This window comes from Antennarius striatus, chromosome 21 (assembly GCF_040054535.1).
Source record: "Antennarius striatus isolate MH-2024 chromosome 21, ASM4005453v1, whole genome shotgun sequence".
NCBI classification, from domain to species: Eukaryota; Metazoa; Chordata; class Actinopteri; order Lophiiformes; family Antennariidae; genus Antennarius; species Antennarius striatus.
The window spans coordinates 16,366,764-16,385,650 of record NC_090796.1 but is presented as its reverse complement, the minus strand read 5'-3'; the positions used below and the strand labels follow the sequence as shown (position 1 = coordinate 16,385,650).

At 48.8% G+C, this 18,887-nt stretch overlaps 2 protein-coding genes across 7 annotated transcripts; one reads left to right on the top strand and one right to left on the bottom strand.

The window, feature by feature from the left end:
* Positions 1-262: 262 nt before the first annotated feature.
* Positions 263-8,992, top strand: msh2 (mutS homolog 2 (E. coli)). Its single transcript, XM_068304763.1, has 16 exons — positions 263-481; positions 744-892; positions 1,465-1,749; positions 2,235-2,381; positions 2,718-2,867; positions 3,603-3,736; positions 4,451-4,650; positions 5,146-5,255; positions 5,348-5,471; positions 5,550-5,700; positions 5,783-5,880; positions 5,970-6,215; positions 6,304-6,508; positions 6,593-6,840; positions 6,930-7,102; positions 7,529-8,992. The coding sequence occupies exons 1-16, from the start codon at positions 274-276 to the stop codon at positions 7,700-7,702; spliced, it is 2,802 nt and encodes a 933-aa protein (XP_068160864.1). The 5' UTR covers positions 263-273; the 3' UTR covers positions 7,703-8,992.
* A 149-nt stretch (positions 8,993-9,141) lies between these two features.
* fbxo11b (F-box protein 11b) lies at positions 9,142-18,430 on the bottom strand. Of its 6 annotated transcripts, none has more exons than XM_068304768.1 (22): positions 18,115-18,430; positions 16,846-17,009; positions 16,591-16,672; positions 16,238-16,382; positions 16,015-16,144; positions 14,794-14,877; positions 14,513-14,645; positions 14,252-14,358; positions 13,555-13,666; positions 13,327-13,433; positions 13,114-13,251; positions 12,827-13,044; positions 12,559-12,739; positions 12,358-12,480; positions 12,184-12,269; positions 12,027-12,103; positions 11,546-11,689; positions 11,352-11,462; positions 11,128-11,235; positions 10,931-11,039; positions 10,734-10,832; positions 9,142-10,642 (listed from the first exon to the last, which is right to left on the bottom strand). In XM_068304768.1, exons 1-22 carry the CDS (start codon positions 18,200-18,202, stop codon positions 10,513-10,515), a joined length of 2,676 nt encoding a protein of 891 aa, XP_068160869.1. In that variant the 5' UTR covers positions 18,203-18,430; the 3' UTR covers positions 9,142-10,512. The 6 variants fall into 6 exon arrangements, with proteins under 6 accessions (XP_068160869.1, XP_068160871.1, XP_068160865.1 ...); XM_068304770.1 differs by having other exon boundaries at positions 16,238-16,379; XM_068304764.1 differs by having other exon boundaries at positions 12,827-13,251.
* Positions 18,431-18,887: the final 457 nt, after the last annotated feature.

The window sequence follows — 18,887 nt, the reverse complement described above, 5'->3', positions numbered from 1 at the left end:
ATTAAATTAAATTAAATTAAATTAAATTAAATTAAAAAATAAACGACAAAAACTTACAAATCAAATTGCAGGTACAGTATCGCTTTTTGTTTGTATCATCCAAAATAAAAACATTTACAGACTTAATTTCGTCATTTACAACATTCAACGACTGACAAATTTCACTAGAAACGGATTTGAAGCTGTGCACGCTTCTTATTGGTTGCTAATCAAAACGGAATTGCTCTTGACGTCACTTCCTGCTTGTCTCCAGCGGTGGCGGGAGATACCAACATGGCGGTGCAGCCGAAGCAGAACTTGTCTATGGACAGTACGTCCGAACAAGGCTTCCTCAGCTTCATCTTCTCCATGCCGGAGAAGCCGGACACCACGTTCCGGGTGTTCGACCGTAACGACTACTACACCGTTCACGGAAAAGACGCCATATTCGCGGCGAAAGAAGTTTTCAAGACCAACGGTGTCATCAAATACTTGGGATCAGGTAGCTGGCTAGCTTAGCATCCCGTTAGCACACCGGTGACAGGCTGGTAGCTCTGTAGCTAGCTCGTGAATTTGCGTATTAATTAGTAAATATCTCAATAATAATCCGAGTTTTTACGTGTTGGAAAGCTAATAAACTAATTAAATTAATACATTTAGCTTTATTGACTTCAATTAGTTGCGCTCCTGCTTGGTGGGAAATAAAACCGCGCAGTTTATTATTATTATTGATGTGAACGTGTTTGGGTGTTTCTGCTCTGCAGGAAGTCGCAGGTTGGAGAGTGTGGTTCTCAGTAAGATGAACTTTGAGGCGTTTGTCAGAGATTTACTGCTGGTGAGGCAGTACCGAGTGGAAGTGTACAAGAACCACAGCAAAAGCAGCAAGGAGCACGACTGGAAGGTGGAGTTCAAGGTAACGTGTGATCATCCACGAGTGTCTGTGTGTGTGTTATGTGATCCATTTAAATGTGTGTCATTATGAGATCTTTATCTGTTCTATATGGCGTCTTATTGCATGGGAAAACTTTTTTTTATTGTCATTTGACTAAACAGCCACAGTCTCATGATGGTCCGGCTCATAACATTCCATGAAATCCAACCAGTGGGATTTGGACTGGCATTGTCATGCAAGAAAAGCTTCTCACTCGTGCTTCTTTTCTTTAAGATCTCCATCAGTGTTCTTAATTTTTTATTAAAGGAAACATGATCTCACATGCGATCCAGATGACAGCCTGGATTTATTATTGCAAGACATTTAAATATGTCCAGTTCATAACATTTTGATTCATCGTCCTGAGAAGATGAGAATTTCTCAGATTATAATGTCATCAGAATAGGTTAATTGTTCCAGTAATTCCACATCCTGACAGAATGAGACCAAAAACCAGTCACATTTCCTTACTTACGTAAAATTTGCGTCATTTCATTCCCTTATAAAACTTTAATTTTTAATCAATAAATCGTCAGTGTCATTATTTTTCGCAGGCATCTCCAGGAAACCTGTCTCAGTTTGAGGAGATTCTGTTCGGCAGCGGAACAGAATTGGAAGGTTGCGCCGGAGTGGTCGCCGTGCGCTGTGCTACGGGAGCTGACGGGCAGCGCGTGGTCGGCGTCGGATATGTGGATGCGGCCCAGAGGATGATGGGAGTGTGTGAATTCCCAGACAATGAGATCTTCTCCAACCTAGAGTCACTGCTCGTCCAAATCAGCCCCAAAGAGTGTCTCCTGGCCCAGGGCGAAGGCAACGCCGACGGCGGGAAGCTGAGGGAGGTAAATGACGTCACATGTTCGTGTGATGCCTTCAAGGGTGGTCATGGAAATCAGAGAAAGGGATGAAATGCCCACATCTGAAAGTGTTTCTCATCATAGGTCATTCTTTCAGACAATCGTTGTTGAACGGATGTAAATTTGATTAAAGTCGCCTGTTAAGGATCAAGGTTGCATGGGGAAAAAATCCGTTGCCAACCAGAACGTCTTAGAATGCAAACGTCAGCTGAGTCGTAAAAGTCTCGTACATCTTCTCAACTGGTTTAGTTTCAGTTAAGGTGTTTAAAGCAGGGAAGCACTTCCTGCATTTGTCGCGTTACCCAGAACCACGTCAGCATTTAACGGTTTGTTTCTCACGTCTCTCTACGAGAACTGGTAAAAAAACAAAAAACACCCATCCAGGAATGCGTGTGAATCGAGGATGGCCCTGTGTATGTCGTGACGTTTTTGTGATGTGACGACTTGCTGACTGTTGTGTGTCGGCGCAGGTGGTGCAGCGTGGCGGCGTGCTGGTGTCCGACAGGAAGAGAGCAGAGTTCAGCAGCAAGGACGTGGTCCAGGATCTCAACCGGCTCCTGAGGGCCAAGAGAGGAGACGCCGTGGCGAGCAACACGCTGCCTGAACTGGATCATCATGTGAGCAACACGCAGATGCTTTTAAGATTTTAAGACCGTTCCCTTGAGACGAGGATCCAGCTGTCACAAGATGCCTTCCAGGACCACACAGAAAACCCATTTAAACCCAGTCTTCGTGTCCAAATTCCTTGAATATAATATTATTTTTTATGACCCACAGACGTTAATCTTTCAAAGGAGTTACCACGCTAAACCATTTTCATGTGTAGACCTTAGAGATGAGGCCAGAAAGCTAATATTCCATCGCTGCCGGTTAGGATGCTGATTGATTGGAGAAGATTCTTTTAGAGAAATGATGCATTATGGGGGATGTGTGTGTGTGGTTTTGACTTGTAGGTGGCGATGTCCTGCCTGGCTGCGGTCGTGCGTTTCCTGGAGCTTCTCTCCGACGAGTCCAACTTCAGCGCCTTCAGTCTGACCCGGCTGGACCTGGGTCAGTACATGAGGCTGGACAACGCCGCCGTGAGGGCGCTCAACCTGTTCCAGGTCAGCCAGGGGTCGGATCGCCGGAATCACAGGATTCCCAAATCACAGAAAACATACAAAAACTGTTTGTGCGAGACGTTTTTCGTCTAGTCTGGCTTTTTGTTGTAGTTGTTGTTATTTATCTGTTTCCTTGTAGACGAGACGATCGTACTTGTTTCGTGTATAGATGCTTGTCCGCCTCGATCTTAAAAAAAAATTGTTTTTTTTGTCGGTTGGTCTAAAAAAAATTTTCTCAGTCGGTTTGAAGAAATTTTATTTTTCGACCAGTCAAGTCAGTCGGTTGGTTGGTCAGTCGGTCTAAATAATTTTTTTCGACAGGATGGTCGGTCTAAATTTTTTAGATTATTTTTATAATTTCTTCTTCTTCTTCTTATAGGTCAGGATAAATCTAGGCTTTTACTGCCTTATCTTTAAATCCCCACTTATCATGTTTCCAAACGGTGGGAATATTTATGAATTATTAGCTGTTGACTGACATCAGTAATAAGTCGCTGATGCGATCTGAATAGCGAGATGACACGTCACGGGTCGGCGTCCCGGAGTGAGAGAACACCGCTGACGCATTTGGCAGCATTGTGGAATGTCACATGGTTCCATTTGAGAACTGAGAATTGTTCAATTGTTCTAGTGGTCTTTATTTCCCAGCTGCGCGCTGCGTTATTAATGAGCCACACCACATCCAATAATCTGATCAGGGTGATGAAGGGTTGTTGTGTGTGTGTTGTCTTTCTCCAGGGATCGGCGGATGACACCAGCGGATCTCATTCGCTGGCCGGCTTGTTGAACAAGTGCCGCACGCCACAGGGTCAGCGTCTGGTCAACCGGTGGATCAAGCAGCCGCTCATGGACCGAACCAAGATAGAGGAGAGGTAACGCCAGTCGGAGGCGGAAAAATCAGGATTCCTACCATTTCCAGGTTTTAGTGAAGAATAGAAATGTTTGTGTTTCCCCAACTGTAATGTTCTTGACGGGACGGCGTGAAGATTCAGACAAAGAGCTGCCTCCACTTCCATCCAGACTGGACGTTTAGGAACAGATGAGTTAAAAAGAAAGGGCGTTAAAAACGTTAATGCAGGTGTAGTTCGAGTCGCTAAGGACGGGAAATCATCAATGTTTCCATGGAAATAAGCAAAACCCCACAAACGCTGTTGAATTTGAAATAAAACTATAATTAAAAAAACCATTTCAATCCTAAATATCAGAGTAATTCATACTCATAATTACACAGGAAGCTGGTGTGAGATGTTTGAAGCCGGTTTGCTCCTGATTTTAAATGCAAAAATGAAATAATGTGCACGAAAAAGAAACGCTTCAAACAATTTATTTGTATAATAAGAATCTGTTTGTTTTAAAGTAAGTAAGCTCTGAAAAATCTGCAAATTTGAGTCGTTTATCTCATTGGCTCACAGCTCTTTGTATCAACTGATCTCTTCCGACATTTATTGTTTTATCTTTCTGTTCTTGGGTCAGTCCCATGATCCATCCTCTGTTCCGTAACTGGATCAGTCGTCATGACGATGAAGTCCACAATCAGAAGCCTGATTTTCTCAGACCGTTGACGTCCGTCGGCGTCTCGTCTGCAGGCTGGACCTGGTGGAGAGCTTCGTGTGCGACTCGGAGCTCCGGCAGACGTGTCGTGACGACCTCCTGCGGCGCTTCCCTGACCTCCACCGCCTGGCCAAGAAGTTCCACCGCCACACAGCGACGCTGCAGGACTGCTACCGCGTCTACCAGGCCGTGAGCCACGTCCCCGCCCTCGTCGCCGCCCTGGAGCGCCACTCAGGTACGCACCGGCCGGATGCTTCCTGTCAGGCCGCCTCCTCGCTCGTGATTCCATCACGAGACGTCCAGAACAGAGCGATTCCAGACCGAACAGATCGATTTTAGACGGCAGAACGAATCGTCCCGCGAGGTCTGTGACGCCCAAACATTTGTTACACGGTCCGATCGGATGTTCTTTCAATCTCTGTGTCGGCACGTTGTTCTCGTTGACGCGTTTGGACACCAGGGGGCGGTGTTCAGACACGTCTGTGAGCAGCAGGAGGAATTCCAAACCTTTCACAGGTAATTCCAATTTCCAGTGTGCCGTCGTTCCTCACGGTTAACCACACGCGATTAACGAATTCCCCGCTGCAGCGACCAAATATCATTATTTACAGTAAATTAAATGTTCATGAACCCCCCCCATACTGATATTAAACCACCTTCTATCTGTATTACCTTTAAAACACTCTGATAGACTGTTTAAAACACTTTTTTTGTGTGTGTGTGTGCGCAGGGAGCCACCAGGTCCTGTTGGACTCTGTTTTCATCTCTCCGCTCTCCGACCTGCAGACCGACTTCGTGAAGTACCAGGAGATGATGGAAACCACTCTGGACATGAACCAGGTGAGTTCAGGAACTACTCGGTCCACATGACCTCATCCCTCTTCTCTGATTGGTGCTCACGTTTTTGGTTTTTTTCTCTGCACGTCTTGCAGATCGAGCACCACGAGTTCCTGGTGAAGGCGTCGTTCGATCCGGTGCTGAGCGAGCTGAGAGAGAAGATGGACGCGCTGGAAACCAGGATGCAGGCCGTGCTGAACGGCGCCGCCAGAGAACTAGGTCCGTCCACACACACACACACACACACACCTGATTGGTTGGAACACCTGGTCCGTGACGCTTCGATGTCGGCTGCAGGTCTGGACGCCGGTAAGACGGTGAAGCTGGAGTCGAACGCGGCGCTGGGATTCTACCTGAGAGTCACCTGCAAGGAGGAGAAGAGTCTGAGGAACAACAAGAGCTTCACCACGCTGGACGTCCAGAAGAACGGCGTGCGCTTCACAAATAGGTGGGGGGGGGGCGCGCGACGGAGGGGGCGGGGCTTGATCATCATGTCAGCTGACTCACGCAACGTTTTCCCACGTCTGCAGCAAGCTGAGCTCGGCGAACGAGGAGTACGGCCAGAGCAGGGAGGAGTACGAGGAGGCCCAGAATGCAATTGTGAAGGAGATCATCAACATCGCATCAGGTGAGGGGTGTGGTCACATGACGCTCGCCGCGTAGATTTAAATCAGACGTCAGGGTCAGACTTAAGATGTTGGGGGTTTTTTTCTCCAGGTTACGTGGATCCCCTCCAGACGCTGAGCGACGTCATCGCCCAGCTGGACTCGGTGGTGAGCTTCGCCGTGGCGTCTGTCTCCGCCCCCGTGCCGTTCGTGCGGCCCCGCCTCCTGGCGGACGGCTGCAGGCGGATGGAGCTGCAGCAGGCTCGACATCCGTGCATGGAGACGGACGCAGACACCGCCTTCATCCCCAACGACGTCGCCTTCGTCCAGGGAGAGAAGAGCTTCTACATCATCACAGGTGCGCCGACATTTCCTGTCCTAAGCCCCGCCCCCTGCTTCACCATTCGTCGATGGAATGAGTTTTCCCTCTCCTCCCCCAACTGTAGGACCAAACATGGGCGGGAAGTCGACCTTCATCCGGCAGGTGGGCGTGATCGCCCTCATGGCTCAGATCGGATGCTTTGTGCCGTGCGACAAGGCGGAGCTTAGCGTGATCGACAGCATCCTGGCCCGGGTGGGGGCTGGAGACAGCCAGGTGAAGGGGGTGTCCACCTTCATGTCGGAGATGCTGGAGACGGCCGCCATCCTGCGGTAAGAAACGCGATAAGCGAGCTCACTTCACGCTGAGAGGCGGCGCCGGATCGTTTCTTCATCATCTACCCCCCCCCCCCGCAGCTCGGCCACGGAGAAGTCGCTCATCATCATCGACGAGCTGGGGAGGGGCACGTCCACCTACGACGGCTTCGGCCTGGCCTGGGCCATCAGCGAACACATCGCCTCTGAGATCGGCTGCTTCTGTCTGTTCGCCACACACTTCCACGAGCTGACGGCTCTGGCGGCGCAGCAGCCCGCCGTGCACAACCTACACGTGACGGCGCTCACGTCACACGACACGCTCACCATGCTGTACCGGGTCAGACCAGGTCCGCACACACACACACACACACACACAGAATCCACTGACCAATGATGCGGCTCCAGACTGACCCCGCCCCTTCCCGTGTGCATCCAGGCGTGTGCGATCAGAGCTTCGGGATCCACGTTGCCGAGCTAGCGCGCTTTCCTCCGGACGTGGTCGCCATGGCGAAAGAGAAGGCGGAGGAGCTGGAGGAGTTCCAGGAATCCTTGGGGGACAAGGAGGAAGAGGCGGAGCCTCAGGCCAAGAGGTGCAGAACCGACAAACAGGTGACGCTGAATTTTCCAACATTCTATGTGGCCTCAAACGCCACCTGAGGTGTAACCAGGAAGTGACTGTAAGGGAAACAAAGTTTGAGTCCATGAGTTTTCTGGTGCGTCGACACAAACAGGATGTACACAAACAAACAAACAACCTGGGGTGACTCTGGTTTTATGCCGTGGTCACTTTTAATGAATCTGATGAATAATTGATTTTTAGTGTGCATGTTCTGTACAAAATAACAAATGTGTGATCCAATTTGGTTTTGGAATGAAACATTAAATTCCTCAAAACAATATAATTAATTTCCTAGAATTTTAGTTCCTCAGTTGAATTTAATTTGTTTCGTTTCCGATTGATAGTCTATTAATCTAGTCAAACACAACTGTTTGCCGATCCGCCGCCTCTGATTGGTGTAACTTTTTGTCCGTCAGGTGGGGGAGGGCCTGATTCAGGACTTCCTGGACGAGGTGAAGTCACTTCCTGTTGCCTCCATGAGCGATGAGGAGGTGAAGGCGGCGCTCAGGAGGATGAAGCAGGAGCTCGTCTCCAAGAACAACGCGTACATCGGCGAGATCCTGGAACGCTGCTTGCCAGCCAAAACATGAACTAAAGATCAAAGGTCACGCCCTCCATCTTCACTAAACTTTTATGTTTTTCAATAAAGAATTATTTGTGGTCGTTTTTGTCAGTGAAAGGACTGAAAATTGAAGACATAACTTTTTGAAAAAGAAAACTAGTCAACAAAAATAATTGGTTCTGATAAGTTGTTCTTAAGTTCAATTATTAGCAAGTCGTTATTTGAATCTATAGTTGTAATTTTATGTCATTTAAATGTCATTAATACTCTAAATTCTAAAGTACTATCCCTTAAGACCGACCAGAAGCAGTTAGAGGACATAAAAACAAAAAATACTGGGGTACTGTAACGTAACTTCAGCGTCTCGACCTCTGCATCAGGTAATGCTTCCAAGTAGAAACCTAACCCGAAACATTGGGTCCATCATCATTTAGTTCCCACAGCGACCTGACAGCATAGAATAACACATAATAAAATAAAAAAGAGGTCCATTAGGTTCATGTTAAGTTATTCTCTATTCATTTTACTGGACTCTAAAAAAACACAAGAAAACCATTAAGTCACATAATATAATTTACAATAAGGATAAAAGCATATAATCACATTAAAATGATCCATTGTCTCCTGTTAAGTCACTCATGATTCAAGTGCTCGTTTTGAATTCTGATTGTTTTAGGGTAACGTTTTGCTCCTTACAATTAAATCCTTAAAGAGGAGAATAAAACATTTCTAACTCTCCAAGTTTTTAAGTTCAACAATCAGATCCTCAAGTCAACTTTAATCATAGGCCCTGAATGACTCCAGTGGTGCAGTGAAGTTGGGTTGTGACTGACAGCAGGGTTAAATATCCAGAGGATGTGGATCCGTACTGGTTTATATTGAAGATACTTTAGCATGTAGCATGTTAGCATTTGACTTTAGAGAGCAGTAAGAGAAAGGAGGTGTAGGAGGTTGGTGGCTCGCTGGCGCAGTGGGCTGCACCCTCACCAGAACACAGCATGCAGACAACCTGGGTTCAAACCCCAGCCGGGACAAACCACAACCAGGATGGATCCTTTTACCACCAGTGATCCAAGGTCAAGTACCCAAGACAAACAGGATGACACAAGCAGGACAAAGTCCACCAGGACCCAAACCAGCCCCAGAACCCACCAGGAAGCCACAGGAACCCACCCCCACAGAGCCCCCAAGGCAGAGCCAGACACCCCAAGAGCCAAGCAACAAACCACCAGGTGGCCCCAGACCCAAACAAGCCAGATCCCCCCAGGACCACCCCCAACAGAAAAGCACCCAAAGTGAGATGCCCAACACCCCCAAAGCACCAGGTGTGATGAGCAGCAGAAACCAGAACATGCCCACAAACACACCTGCCCACACCCCCCAAACACACACACTGAGGACCCCCCCCAAGCCTCTCACCTGAACATGAAGTACTTGAATACCAAGTAAAGTAACTCAGAGACACCACAGATCTAATAAAGTTTTATTTTCTTAGAAATGGCCAGTTTCCTGTTTCCTTTTTTGTCTTTCTAAGAAAGTATACCCCTTTTGAACTCCTAGCATCTACATAATGGTTATTGAATACTTCACAATATATTAAGTCTAGATGTTATGGTACATGCATACGATTCAGGCTGCATGAGGAGCCACAGTCACCACGATACATGGGGTGGGGGGGGGTAAGGATGGTGTTGGTGGTGGGGGGGCAGGGGGACTGCAGATTGACTCCATGGTTCCAGCTCACAGGGGCTCTGGTGCCTCCTGTTCAACCCTCTCCACAGAACACTGACTGCATCAACTTATAAACATATACACACACACACACAATTCACTGTACAACACATTTACACACACACACACACACACACACACACTCACACACACCTTTATACAACTGTGGAGCCCCTCCACCCGCTGTTTAACGAACTGGAGAGGGTTTTAGTGTTACGAGATTCTCTTTCACAGAAAGAACTTCACCGCTGGGACCCTGGAGTTTCTGCAGTTTGCCTCTGTTTGGAGGTGGGAGAGGGGGGTGGGGGTGTTCAGGAGTGGGGAGGGGAGGAGGGGGGGGGGACACTAACCAAAGAAAAAAATAATAATTATAATAATATATAATAAAATAAAAGACATTCAAATACAGTCAGCTTTTTGCTCGAAAAATACAAAACTACATGAGAAAGCATCGAAATAAAATCCATTGATCAGAACATATCTTTTTTCTTTTTAAAAAAAAAACAAAAACAAAACAAAAAGAAAAAAACCCAAGTGCTCCATCACACACAATCTTCTTTATCCACACACAACAGAGCAACATCCGCCCGTCTGTTGCCTAGTTACAGCTGCCCGAGCAGCCAATAGGGGGTGGCAGCTGCAAGGAAGCAGGAAGTCTCTTTTGAGTTCTTGTGAAGAAGTGGGCCGGGAGCCGAGGACGAACAGCAGGGGGCGGTGGGGGGTAATAGGGTGAGGTAGGGGGGGGGGAGCTTCGCCCCTCTGCAGCGCCCTTCACTTCCTGTCTTCTTTGTCTCCAGACTGCAATGAGAACTACTCCGTGAGGAATCTCTTCTGGCTGTTCCGTTCCACCCCCACTCTGCCGCCCCCTGGTGGAGACCGCCTGCACTGCCGCTGGCAGAACACCGCTTCCTCTGCAGCCTTTCAGCGCCCCGTCCGAGAGCGCCGCACTCGCAGAGTCTCTCTGGGTCCTTAGGGCTGCATGTGGATACGTGTGTGTGTTATTGTGTGTGTGTGTGTGTGTGTGTGTATGTGCGTGTGTGTGTGTCGGTCTGCGTTGGATGTGATGCGTCTGGATTCTTTTAGTGAGTGGAACTCGACCAGAAGCCTTCAGTTATGCTGCAGCGTGTTGGACTCGATGGGCGGCGCCGAGTCGTAAAGAGTGTCCGTGTCGTGTGTCGGCTCTCCGGCCAGCGTGCACGGGTTGGACAACGTTCCTGCGCCGCAGTCACAGAAAAACCTGGAGGGAGGGGGGCAGAGAAGACATCAGAGGTGAAAAACCAGAGTCCCTTCAAATGAGTGAAATGAATGAGGAGCCAAACCGTTCCCACCGATCGTGCCGTATAAACTCTACGTCGTGTCCTTGGTGGCATTTCTTGATGCAGTTCACACAGATGGCGTTCCGGTCTGTGGTGTTACAGGTGTGACATCTGGACACCAGAACACAAAAAACAAACACACACACACACGATGAGGAAAAACGAAAGACGGTTCCTCTGTCGCTTCCGTTTCAGTCTGAAGCGGTTACCTGTAGAAGTCGTGCATGGGGTAACTGGTGTAGCTGGAGATCTTGTAGAGACACTGTCCTCTGCTCACCGCCTTCTCGATGGCGTCCTGGTTATTCAGAATCTTATTATCTGAATAAATAAAACAGGTGAGAGTAAGCAGCCGGCAGAGACGTGGCAGCAGGACTGGAGGGAGTCAGGAAACACCCACAGACGCTACCTTTCATGGTGACGTTGACCCCCGAGGCCAGAAACAAGCCTCCGAAGCGATTGTTGAAGATCTGGTTGCCCTCCAGCGTGGCCGTGGCGTGGTTAGTGATTTCAATCCCTGGAGGGGAGATTCCATTCAGAACCACAAGAAGACAAGAGGAGGTGTGTGTGTGTGTGTGTGTGTGTGTGTGTGTGTGTGTGTGTGTGAAGAGAGATTGAGAGGCAACACCCTACCGGCTGCGAAGCCATCAAAAATGCGGTTCTTGCGGAGGATGGGGTGACTGTTGGTGCTGATCAACACGCCTGCTTGAGCGTTCCTGAAGATGTCGTTCTCCTCCAGCAGACCTGAGGGGGGGGGGGGGGGTTCGTACATTAGACACACCGCAGCGTGGGGGGGGGGTGGTGTTCGAACCGAGCGTCTGAATTACCTCGACCCCCGTTGAAGATGCAGATGCCGCCGTCTCGGCCGTCGTGGATCTTGTTTCGTCTGAGCGTGGGGTTGCTGTCCGTCTTGATCCACACCCCCGCCATGGCGTTGTCGAAGATCTCGTTGTCCTCGATGAAGCCCAGGCCTGTCGTTGTAGACGACAGGTGTTAAAAGGAGCCGCTTTCAAAAGGTCCCTCAGAGGCTACCGTAGTTTAGATGAACGAGGGCATTTATCAGCGGTGAGGTGTCGTGTTGTCGCGCTGAAAAGCCGCTTCGCCAAACCGGTTTTATCAAACCGCCGCAGACGGGAAAGGTTACCTAAAACCGCTTTACTAATCACACAATCACTATAATTACTGATAATTGATCAATCATAATTAATTTCTTTTTGTACATGACACCACAATCAGGTTACAAAACATTTTTCCAGCTTGAGGTGAGGAACTCGTTTCTCTGATTATTCTGACAGCACTTGAATGCACCTGAGTTGTAGACCAGGATGCCTCCGTTTTGACCCCCCCAGATCTTGTTGCGCCTGATCTTTGGGTTGCTCCCCGTCCTGCGGAGAAGCGACGACATCATCAGTCAGAAAGAGAGAATTTAACCCCCCCATGAAAGACTCAGAGGAACAGCTGTTACCTGATCTGCACCCCGGAGTACATGTGATTGTAGATGTCGTTGTCTTCCAACACGCCGTGTCCGTTGTCATAGAAATACACCCCCACCTGAGTAAAAAAAAAAAAAAAAGGTTGTTATGAGAGTGTTCGACCCGGGACAGGGTCACGGGGTCAGGGGATGCCGTCGGTCGCTCACCTGTTTGCCGCTGTGGATGCGGTTCTTGCGGAGGACCGGGGTGCTGCCGGTGGTCACCCACACCCCCGCCAGCGTGTTGCTGTAGACCTCGTTCTCCTCGATCACCCCCTGTCCTTTCTCGTGCTGCAGGACGAACACGCGTCAGGGGGTTTCTGGTTGTCGTTTACGCCGCGCGCGTGAAGATCAGGACGCGTTTCTTACCACGTAGATGCCCCCGTGCTGCCCATCGTGGATCTTGTTGTGCCGTACGATGGGGCAGCTGTTGGTTCGGATCTGGATCCCCGCCAGGGCGTTCCCGTAGATGTCGTTACTCTCTATCAAGCCCCGCCCATCTCCGAATATGTAAACCCCTCCTTGGTTACCGTTGAATATCGCGTTTCCCCTGGACAGAGGAAAGGAAAGAAGATGTAGTTGCTGCCCCCCCCTACCTCCTAAATGTTTAGCAGAAAGTGCAGCGCGGCGTCCTCACCGTATCGTCGGGTCACTGTTGGACGTGATCCACACGCCGGCAAAGTTGTTGGCGTAGATTTTGTTCTCTATAAACTGCCCCCGCCCCTTCTCGTGGACGTAGATGCCCCCCGTTTGCCCGTGATGGATCTCGCATCGCACCACCGTGGGGTTGGCGTAGGCCTTCACCTCGAAGCCCGCGATGCGGTTCCTGTGGATGTTGCAGTTCTCGAAGTAGCCCTGAATCACAGGAGAGGGGGCGTTAAGACGTCTGCGAGGCGTCCGCTCGGCAGTGGCGGCGGCGCTTACCATCCCGTGATCAAAGGTGAACACGCCCACGTCCCTCCCGTGGTGGATGTGGTTGCGCCTGATGATAGGGTTGCCGTGGTTTTTCACCCATATTCCCGCCAGAGCGTTGTTGCTGATTTCGTTGTCTTCGTAAATTCCCTGAAAACGGAGACGTGGCGTCAGACAGGAACGCCTCGATGACACGATCCAACAGGAGGTGGGACAGTTTCTTACCTGCGCGTGATCCGTGATGTACAGCCCCACATTCTCACAGTCGCTGATGTTGCAGTGCTTGATGGTCGGACACGCCCCCTGGCCGCTCACGCACACGGCTGATCCGACTGGACAGACGACAACAGGAGCGTCACATGACGCACCAACGTTTCCAATAACAAATCCCTTCCATCCTGCAAACATCTTACTCCCGAGTCTTGGTTACCGTGGCGATGGGTGAGAGTGTACCTGTGCACGTGGAGCGGATGATGCAGTGGTCGATGTTGGGGCTGCAGTTGACGGTGATCTCCAAACAGTGGTGGGCGTTGTGGTGCTGCGCCGATTTATCGTCGGGATTAAACTGAGGAGAGACAAGGGGGCGGGGTTAGACAGAAGGGGGTGGAGTCGGACAGAAGCGCTTTTTCTCACACGTTTCCCCTCTCCTCGTGCCTCCTCCTCATCCTCACAAACGAGACTCGGCTCATTTTAAACTTCCAAAATTGTTTTTCTCTTTCCTTTCAGCTAGCCTTCCCTTCCTGCCACTGGCCCACCTGTCAGATCCAGCTTGAACCCTGGTTCAGTTTGATCTGAAAGGAGGCCATCATGGCTAAAAGACCGGATCGCTTTGATCCGGATCAACCTGGAAAGTCAGACAGTTCAGACAAAACCGTCACGTCCTCTAATCATCAGCGCCGTTACAAAGCTCTGATTTATTGTTGGACTCATTTGTCATTCCTGCTCACACCCTGTCCTCCCTCAGAACACAAACCAACGACTGTCCGTTTGGGAAATAATAAAAAAACCTCATCTATGAATAAATAATGACTTAGAGACCCACCTGGACTTCCCCACTGAGGCCACAGGGCCAGAACCACGTGATGGGACTATAAAACACTTTTAATAAGCGTCCATCCGTTGGTTGAAGTTTGAAGTGAAGTGAGTTTACCTTGATCGTCATGTATCCCACGTAGGCGTCCTCAGAGCCCTCCATGAACACAAACGTGGAGTCTCTGGTGTTCTCTATCACCACCTTGTCTGCTACTTTACCGGGAGCTGGGGGAGACGGCGGAGGAAACTCATTAACACACTCATACTTATGCACTTAAACACCCCCAGTTTATCTGGTCTGAAGGCGGGTATCGATTGCATGCTGCATGAGTATCAAGGTAACGTCTGAAGCGCTTCTCAGTGGCGGCTCTACGTTTACCTGCCCCAATCATGGTGATGGGAGACTCTATGTAAATCCACTCGTCTGTGTAGATGCCAGAGTGGACGAAGATTAGACCGTCAAAGTGGGCCTCCTGCACTCCACCCAGCGCGTCCTCGATGGTGTCGTAATACTGCAGGAGGAAGGAACAATCACTTTCACACCCCCTACAGATCGCCAGGCATTTACATTAGCTGTGCTTTGCATAAAATCAGCCACACTCCTGGTGGAACAACCCCGGTAGGGCTTCTCCTGCTCCTTACATATTAGTTCTGACTTACCAGCATATTCTCTCTGCCTTTGTATCGGCCGGGGTTGCTGTAGAAATGCTCAGCAAAGCCTGGTTTTACATGAGCTCCTTTGTACTGCAACACATGTGGGAAAAAAAAAAACCAAGGTCAAAATACATCGCTGGACGTCACGCGAGACTTTAACAGTTATAGCAAAGAAACGTTTGATTTGAATCAGCGTTTTTTTTAGGTGGTGGATGAGGATCAATATGATAAAATAAAGATAAATATTAAAAATATAAACAGGCTGTGTTTGACTGCTCAAGAGGAAAACAACGGTCGGTGGTGTTTTTGTCTCAACAGGTAAAAATAGCCGACAAGTTTCATGTTGAAGTGCTCAACAACGGGCAGCTTAGCATCAAAGGGGGAAAGTAAGGACACATGTACTCAGATGTCAGATACTGTATTTACTTAACAAGGTCCTTACCATGAATAATTTAAATGCATGTACACATAGAGACGTAGTGGTTAAATAAAGGTCTGCTGCTGTATGCATGTGGTATGAACACTCAGCTGGGAAACCATAAAGTCAACATGATGACCCTCTGGTATTCATACATGTAGAAAACCACCAGCACAAAGCAGAGACAACATGTTCAGGCTCAGTGTCGCCACATCAAACCCAACAAAGCAGCGTTCTGTCATTTGTCCATCACAGATTAAAGCCTCCGACAGCAAACCGAGCTCCAGTCCAACGCAAACACTGATCGGTACAAAAGACAAACTATTAACACTTCGTGACCACTTGGAAATTTTGCTGCTGCTTTACAAGGAAAGCAAACACGCGTCTCCTGTTGGCCTGAGGATCTAATTTAGTTTCAGTAAAGAAGTGGACTGGCATAATTAGATAATGAGATTAACTCCAGAGTAAGGAACCTTACACCGAGCCTGGGAACAACACTGTGATGACAGGTACACAAATCAATACGATCAATCAATATGAAAAGCACCAGGAGACTGAACTTGTCTTTGACAATAATAACGGACAGCCTTTGATAGATTCTGATCAGACGCTCTGCTGCCAGAAAATGACATGAGTACACAAGAGGAGCACGTTTCAAATATTTAACAGCGGTTGATTTTCATGTAACTGCTTCTGAATGCTTTTTTTGTAAATACACTTGACTTTCCAGGAGATCTGAATACTCCTGAAAGCGCCTTCTATTCATGACAAAAACTAAAACACACACACAACTACGAGGACACACTCACCAGCTGTTGGAAGCTCTCCTTCCAGGGGTTTGGGTGCTCATGCTCCTCTGGGCTGACCTGGAAGAACCTGCCCGGCTCAGGGTGCATCATGGGACGCGTGTACTCGAAAACCTCCATGTATAGACGCTTCCTATAAGATAAAAATCAAAAGAAAATCTTTTCAGCTTTCTGTCTTCCGCTGACAATCAAACCATGATGAGGCAGGTTTTGGTCAAGCACTGACCATAGGATGGGGTCATTGGCTAGCTGGCTGAATCTCTTGCAAACACAAGCTGCCTGACAGAGGTCCTGTTCCAGTAAGTAGGAGAAGATCTTCAAAACAACTTCATCTGGAAGTTTCTGCTGCAGATATTGCTCTGCTGGGGCTGCTAAAGACACATACACACGCACACAATCAAGATGCGAGCTTTAGGATAAAAAGATTTCACCTTAAACATCAGAATTACCGAGTCACGCTATTGAACAGAAAACAAAAACAACATGATTCATCAGCACGGACACAAAATAAGAAAAATTTTTAGGAACAAAAGTAAGCTAACGCTCTCTACGCCCCAACTGCAGATATTTAACACACACCTGGCAGGTCGTGGCTCTTACCGGACACTCGTGCCCGCTTTGCTCGATGGCCAAAAGTCTCTGTGGATGATGTGGACGCTCCCTGTAAAAAACAAAACAAAAAAAAACCACGATGTGAAGCTCATGCCAAAATTAAAATGTTATGTAATCAACTGGGAGATGTACTACTCCAGGAAGAAAGGATCAATATGGGTCCTCTATTATTCACACGTTCATTCACCTATAGGTGAAAACACACAAATGTTCCGGTCTCACCTCCATCGGGCCCTTGCTGGGGCAGGCAGAGGCGGTTGCAGAGGCAGCAGCGGTTCTCTTAGGAAGCAGGGTCTTGCGTCTGAGCTGGTAGGGACTGTTCTGAGCTCCTGGACCGGACTCCTCGATGCCCATCTCGGCTGCAGCTGCTGCAGGAGCCTCCTCATCTGCACAGACAGGAAAACTGATTTTCCACACGGGCACTCCAATTCAAAGTATTCTAAACGCTGCAGTCTGGGATTAAAGCTAATCATCTTCAATATTTGCAGCAAACACCACTTGACAGTCTGAACCAGTCATGCCACAATAGTGTGCATTCAGCTCACATGCAGTATTCTCACTGCGTAGGCTAACAGACAGGGAAAGAGTTGGGAAGGCAGACAAAGGTTAGTGATTGATAATGGCAGATGCAACCCCCCCTGCACCAACATTACCAGTCTGCCATGTCTAGTCACTGCCTGCTAATATCGGACAGTGTGTGTTTATATGAAGGTCATTAATGAGAAGAATCAGGCTGGTCTTTTGTGCTGCTGTCAAACCCACGGCCGCAGGCAGAAGCCGATCAGACGTGCGGCTAATGGCTAAACTCAACTGCGTAGCTGGCAAATCCGCGGTGTAAACAAATCGAGCTACGGCTAGCAATTACCGGGAACAAGGAAGCGAGGGGAAGGCTTCAAATCGGCTCGCTAAGTTAGCTTTTCACTCTCGAAAAACACACAATGCGAATCCCTCCAGCTAACACAGCTGATTAATGTGGCCTCTGGACGCTGGGGCAGCTCTGCTAGCTTTGCCCCCCGTTCGCTGCTAATGTTTTTGTTAACGTTACACCCCAAAAATGGCAGTCCAAAGACACCGCAGATTTACACCCTCACAATCGGTAGTGACAGCTGGGAATGCGGTGGCTGAGCGGACAGACAGATCGCGACTACGCCGAGTGAATTCAACCCCGTTCCACCCAGCTGGTGTTGCCCGAATAACAGCTATTTATTGTTGCCCGTGTCGGTACATACGCATTAGGTCAGGCGAAGACAACCCTCTGCTGCCATGTAACCTGCTATGCTAGCTAGCTGCGTTAGCTAGCCTCAATCACTCAAGCCAAACAAAGCGCGGCCTGGCCTAAGCCACAGAGCGAGAAGCCTCGGTTTTTCCTAATGACGTCGCCGCGTCTAGGTGCAGACAACTGGGCAGGAGCGGAAAAGAAGGATACGCTAAAATTGTTCTAGCCTGTCACCGCTCCGTATCAAATCACTAGCTGGCCGAGGCCTAGCTTACCTCCATCCCCGTTGTTCCGTTCGGGCTGCACCGGGCGCGGCCTCGACACTCGCCTGGGTCTCCTGTTGGTGGCTCTGACGGAGTTCATCTGGGGTGTTGGTTGGTAAAAAATAGACAGCTACCCTCGGCCCGGCCGCTTCCAAACTTAGCCCTCGACCCGAACTACCGCCTGGACAACCTTTTGCGAGCTACCCCCGCACAATTGCGATGAAAACCCGTTGGTATTTGGGTGTAATCGCTTATTTTCTCCGCGGTGTTACAGCTCCCCCCGTGTCGCTACTCGTTGCCAGCTCCGTCTCGGTCTGTAGCAGGAGGAGCCATTAACCCACACGGGGAACAATCGCGAGAAAAAAGTGCAAAGTGTCATCTCGACCAATCAGATATCGTCTTTGATCATCTCGTTGTAGACTGACCAATCAGAAACGTCGTATTAAAACACATAACAAACCTTTCTGTTGGTGTTCGGGATCGGTCAAGCGGCGATCTGATTAATGTGTGGGCAAACCGAGCGAATCCACTCACCGGAATTAAGAACCGGCAGTAGCACCGGAACCGTTTGACCGGTCCGGTAACACCGATCTACTCCTCGGTGTTTTTGTAAGCGTGTCAAACCGACAAAGCCCGTGACAATGTTAATAATGTGACTAATTATCAAAGCAAAGCACAACTGAATTTAACTGAATGATGGTTGCAGTAAAATAATAATAACAACAACAACAATAACAACAACAACAACAACAACAATAATAACAATAATAACAATAATAATTATA

What these genes read in the sequence shown, in the direction of transcription:
- msh2 (XM_068304763.1), top strand. Translation starts at nt 274, where the DNA reads ATGGCGGTGCAGCCGAAGCAGAACTTGTCTATGGACAGTACGTCCGAA. An exon ending in CCACTCTGGACATGAACCAG is followed by an intron (nt 5,256 to 5,347) that starts GTGAGTTCAGGA and finishes CACGTCTTGCAG; the next exon opens with ATCGAGCACCACGAGTTCCT. An exon ending in GAGCTTCTACATCATCACAG is followed by an intron (nt 6,216 to 6,303) that starts GTGCGCCGACAT and finishes CCCCAACTGTAG; the next exon opens with GACCAAACATGGGCGGGAAG.
- fbxo11b (XM_068304764.1), bottom strand. Translation starts at nt 18,202, where the DNA reads ATGAACTCCGTCAGAGCCACCAACAGGAGACCCAGGCGAGTGTCGAGG. An exon ending in ACATCACGGATCACGCGCAG is followed by an intron (nt 13,252 to 13,326) that starts GTAAGAAACTGT and finishes CTCCGTTTTCAG; the next exon opens with GGAATTTACGAAGACAACGA. An exon ending in AGCACGGGGGCATCTACGTG is followed by an intron (nt 12,481 to 12,558) that starts GTAAGAAACGCG and finishes TTCGTCCTGCAG; the next exon opens with CACGAGAAAGGACAGGGGGT.